The sequence below is a fragment of the Nomascus leucogenys genome, chromosome 5 (genome assembly GCF_006542625.1).
Source record: "Nomascus leucogenys isolate Asia chromosome 5, Asia_NLE_v1, whole genome shotgun sequence".
NCBI classification, from domain to species: domain Eukaryota; kingdom Metazoa; phylum Chordata; class Mammalia; order Primates; family Hylobatidae; genus Nomascus; species Nomascus leucogenys.
Genome location: NC_044385.1, coordinates 410,015 through 415,047, shown reverse-complemented (window position 1 = coordinate 415,047; position 5,033 = coordinate 410,015). Strand labels below are relative to the sequence as shown.

The 5,033-nt window shown below is 40.4% G+C and overlaps 1 protein-coding gene across 1 annotated transcript; it reads left to right on the top strand.

Annotated features, from left to right (window-relative positions):
* The first annotated feature begins 1,140 nt into the window (after positions 1–1,140).
* Positions 1,141–2,067, top strand: LOC100602413 (olfactory receptor 2T6). The gene has a single exon (XM_003267244.2). It carries the CDS (start codon positions 1,141–1,143, stop codon positions 2,065–2,067), a length of 927 nt encoding a protein of 308 aa, XP_003267292.2.
* Positions 2,068–5,033: the final 2,966 nt, after the last annotated feature.

The following is a 5,033-nucleotide window of genomic DNA, read 5'->3' as shown; positions in this document are numbered from 1 at the left end:
CAAAAATACAACACTAAGCAAAAGCAAAAAATGGCTCAAATGTACCAAAGAGATAAAAAGAAAAAAACAAAAAGATCATAATGAACATGTTAAAGTTAAACTGCTATATGTTACGAACTGCCACTCAATTCTACTGATAATACTTAGAAAATTATTCTGTCCTCTTTACCCCGGCCTGCCTACCTTGAAGAACTGATCACTAATATCTCACTGTCTTCATCACTTGCAATTCTCCTCCTGAACTGACTTTTGTTTCCTGACTATCCCAAACTCCTTTTTACTTTAGGGATGTCACATTTGCTATTTATTTTGTCGGAACACCCTAGCCCTAAATCTTCACATGAATTTTCTTTTATCTTTCATTGTCTGTGTTGAAGTTTTCTGCAAAGCACTTATTTGCATTACCTGGAACCATGGTTCCCACTTTTGATTTACTGTGCTTATTTCATAACTAGAATGTAAGTCACATGATTCATATTCGTTTTATTTACTACAGTATCCCCAGAGCTTAGAACACTGCACAGTACTCTCTCCATAAATAAAGATTTGGTGTGCAAATGAATGAGAAATTGACAGATGGCGAGGGAACATATAAGAATGGCCAACGATCAGGTAGATAATGGAATCATATTTATTACAGTTCAACATAGTTTTCAGCTGTGTCTACAATTTATGGTTATTTCTGGATGAGACTAATAGGTTTTAAAATTATCACAGAAATTCCCAATTTGATCCAGTGGCCTACTGAATCATTTTGTTGGGTTGTTTGAATTGATTGGATCAATAGTCTTTCAGTCGTATCCACATTTTAAGTGAATGGAGCCAACTCCAAATGAAGGATCCTCTCTAGGGCTCAGATTTTCTTCAATCATAATGAAACTCCCTTAAGCCAAGTATCAGTTGCCAAACATTCATTCATCTTCGTCCCATGGGGTCCTAATGTTGAAATTATTCTTCATCAAAAAGAAATAGCCAAGAAAAAGGAAGCCACAAATCTACCACACCAAAAAAAGTTTTATATTAGCTACATAAAAAATTTTAATCTAATAATGTTTACACAGACATGTTTAAGTGATTTATCTTTTGTCATTTTCATTGACCCTGCTTCTCTTCTTATGCCTCCGGGTCACACTCAGTACCATGAATGAAAACAACGAAACCTTGTCTGGAGGCTTTACCCTCATGGGGCTCTTCTCTCACGATAAAGCCTCAGGATTCTTTTTCGGTGTCATTTGTGTCGTCTTCTTCATGGCCATGATAGCTAATGGGGTCATGATCTTCCTGATTAACATAGACCCTCATCTCCACACCCCCATGTACTTCCTCCTCAGCCACCTCTCCCTCATTGACACATTCTACATCTCCACCATTGTGCCCAAGATGCTGGTAGATTATCTCATGGGCGAGGGGACCATCTCTTTCATCGCCTGCACCACTCAGTGCTTTCTCTACATGGGCTTTATGGGGGCTGAATTCTTCCTGCTGGGGCTCATGGCCTATGACCGCTACGTGGCCATCTGCAACCCACTGCACTATCCTGTCCTCATCAGCTGGCGGGTCTGCTGGTTGATCCTGGCCAGCTCTTGGTTCGGTGGAGCTTTGGACAGTTTTCTCCTCACCCCCATTACCATGAGTCTCCCGTTCTGTGCCTCTCACCAAATCAATCACTTTTTCTGTGAGGCACCCACCATGCTGAGGCTGGCCTGTGGGGACAAAACCACCTATGAAACAGTGATGTACGTGTGCTGCGTTGCAATGCTGCTGATCCCCTTCTCGGTGGTGACTGCATCCTACACCAGGATTCTCATCACAGTGCATCAGATGACATCGGCTGAAGGGAGGAAGAAGGCCTTTGCCACCTGCTCTTCACACATGATTGTGGTGACATTGTTCTATGGGGCTGCCTTGTATACATATATGCTTCCCCAATCTTACCACACCCCAATCAAAGATAAGGTCTTCTCTGCCTTTTATACCATCCTCACACCCTTATTAAACCCTCTCATCTACAGTCTTAGGAACAGGGATGTGATGGGTGCCTTGAAGAGAGTTATGGCAAGATGTTAAGGGACATGTGGTGTGATGAGGAAAGAATTCTGATAGTCTAAAACCTCCACATCCTGTTCGGGCATTTATGGGGTTGTATCATGGATACCATGGATAATGCTGACAGGAACTGCCAACACCAGCTGTGCTAAATGGTGTATCAACAGTACTCCCATCAAAAATGTGAAGTTGCTGTAACAGTCACAAATAATGCCAGAGTTCTAGAAACATCACTTGTGTTTATTCTTCTTTTGTTTCTACTGATTCCAAGTCTTCTCTCATATCACTTCTCTGATTGCAGTTCATGTATATGAATGCCCTGAAATGTTGAGTTAATATTACATATTCTCCCCATCTTCAGTGGCTCCATAAGAACTGGTGATTTTGACTGTATTGTTTAAACAATCCATCAATTGGCTTATCAAAGGTTTAGGGATGCCAAGGTTTGAAAGACATATGAAAGAGACTAAACTGTCATAAAACTGTAAAGAAAAATCTACATAGACTTACACCAAGATTTAGAAAATCCAAATATATCTTCTTTGAGTAACCACTGAAAACACTCCTCCTTTATCTACACTTGGAGCTAAAAAAATGAATCATGTGTTTTGTAGAAATGCCAAGACTAAACCTTTATGGGGGAGGGAGTCTGTAATGTTATTTTTTTAATATGGTAACTAACTGTTACATTGGAAGACACAGCAAAAGGTAGTTGAGAAAGAAATGCCCTATTAACTAGCAGTTTCTGTAATCACTTTTCAGCTTCTTCTCCAATTCACTAGCATTTTTAGGCTTTTGGGATCCCTGTGTAGATGTTAGTGTTGTTGGAGCTATTTCTACCAGCTTTTTTAAAAAAGTAGTAGACAGCATCATATTTTTCCTTCTCTATAGCACTGGCTTTTGCATTGGATAGCATTGCAAAGTGGGAAGGAAATACCCAGCTTTTCATCTGAAAATTAGAACTGGAAACCCCTTGTAAATGACTTAGTGTCATGAGTGGTGCAAGGTGAGAAATAACCAGGACCACAAATGCTTGTGTCTTTCCACAATGTCAGGATTTTATTGATGCTGTTTGAATCACAAAAGCCACTATGAGCTACATGGAGTTGGTTCCCAAGGAGGCAACTCCCCTTAGTACTTTTCATTCACTTGGTAGTCAGAGCTGCGGGCACACAGACCCAAGCCACTCCACAAGTCAATCAATATTGCAAACCATACATAATAGTATACTTAATCAATATGTAAATGTTACAGGTTTAACATTTCACAACAAACAAACTAACATTTAACACAACAAGGAAAAGGGATAGGAGAAAGGATCACAAACCAGTCCAGGGGGAGAGAAGAAGAGAAAAGCGGTCCTGGTCCAGGCCGGGTGGTCCGTCGGTCTTGCAAGAAAGAGTCTCTGAGGTGGCAGAGACTTCAGCAGCAGAGGCCAAGTTTTCATCATCAGTGACTGCAAGATGGTGTCAGTTAACACGGCTATTTCGAGCTGCTGAAGGCCTGCTCTTCTACGGTTACAGAGTCCTCCTATGAGAACTGATCATGGAAGAGTGTGCTTGTTTGGGTCTTATCTGGTTGGATACAGTCTTTTATTTTTTAATTTGTTTAGTAGGCAACACATCTTATCCTTGTTGGAAAAGTGCTCTATGAAATATAAAAAAGTCTTTTTCTAAGATGGAGTTGGCTACGTCAAGGGTGTTCTGTACACTTAGTATGATTTCTTTCTAAGCGGCTAAGAACTGGAGAAAAAATGTTTGTTCTAAATTGTAGACACAGTAGTAAAAACCAGGACCATAGCCCAAACCCCTCAGGCCACGTCTACAAGCTGCTGTGCCAGGCTTTGTACTGTCGTTGGTTGAACAAAATCCAAGCTGGGTTCAGTGATGTTCTGCAGGCACTGGAGATGGCGGGTGAATGAAACATAGCAACACCTCCTTTTGTACTGAAAAAAGCTGCTGGGTATTTGACAAAATATTTAGCCAAGTAGAACAGCTCAGCTTGGCGTGGGGCTGAGGACTTCATCAAGAAGATAGACCTGGTCTTGCCTAACTGAGCAGGGTTTTCAGTTGAAATCCAGGAACAGCTTTTCCGAGGTGCTTTAGCTGGAGGCTCAACACCTCCTCAACCTTGTCAGACTGCCTTGGACAACAGTATGTGCCAGATAATATGAGGGAGCATTTCCAACCAAGAAGATGTTGAGGTACAAAAAACACAGCAAATCAGAAGAGAAGGAGGGGGCTGGCCCATAAGAACTGGTCATCAGTTTCAGCTCCACATAAACACCATGTGAATTTCTGTCAATCATACAATGCTTCTGAGGACCAACTCTCTTTTTTATAAAATTTGACTTAATACATACATACATTTTTTCTTGTAAGATTTTAAAATCAAGAAAAATCATGAATGCAATAAAACCTTATAAATGCTAGTCATTATTTCAGCTATTCTTTGAAAAGATGATTGACTTTTATATTCGGTTTTTACAGTTTCTTTCATTTCTATCCACCCATTACACACAAAAGCACACTCTCTTGTATAGCCACCTTGGAATACAGTTTGACAGTTTCTTACAATATTGAACATAATCTTATCATATTATCTGGCAATTGTGTTTCTTGGTATTAACTCTGCTGATTTGGAAACTTACGTTCATAGTAGATTTTTCATACACTCCAAAACATAGACTTAATCAGAATGTCCTTCAGAAGTTAAATGGATAGAGTGTGGCACATCCATACAGTGGAATATTATTTAGTGTTAAAAATAAATGGTTCATCAAGCCATTGGAAGACGTGGAGGAAACTTAAATGCATACTGTGAAGGGAAAGAAGCCAATCTGAAAAGGCTACATACTGTGTGATTCCAGCTGCATGACATCCTGGGAAAAACAAAACCGTGGAGACAGGAAAAAGATAAGTGTTGCAAGGGGTCAGGGGGAGGGATGGACGGATAGACAGAGCACAGAGGACTTTCAGAGCAGCGAA

Bases quoted from the DNA above. Each gene is read 5' to 3' on its own strand.
- LOC100602413 (XM_003267244.2), top strand. From the start codon at position 1,141: ATGAATGAAAACAACGAAACCTTGTCTGGAGGCTTTACCCTCATGGGG.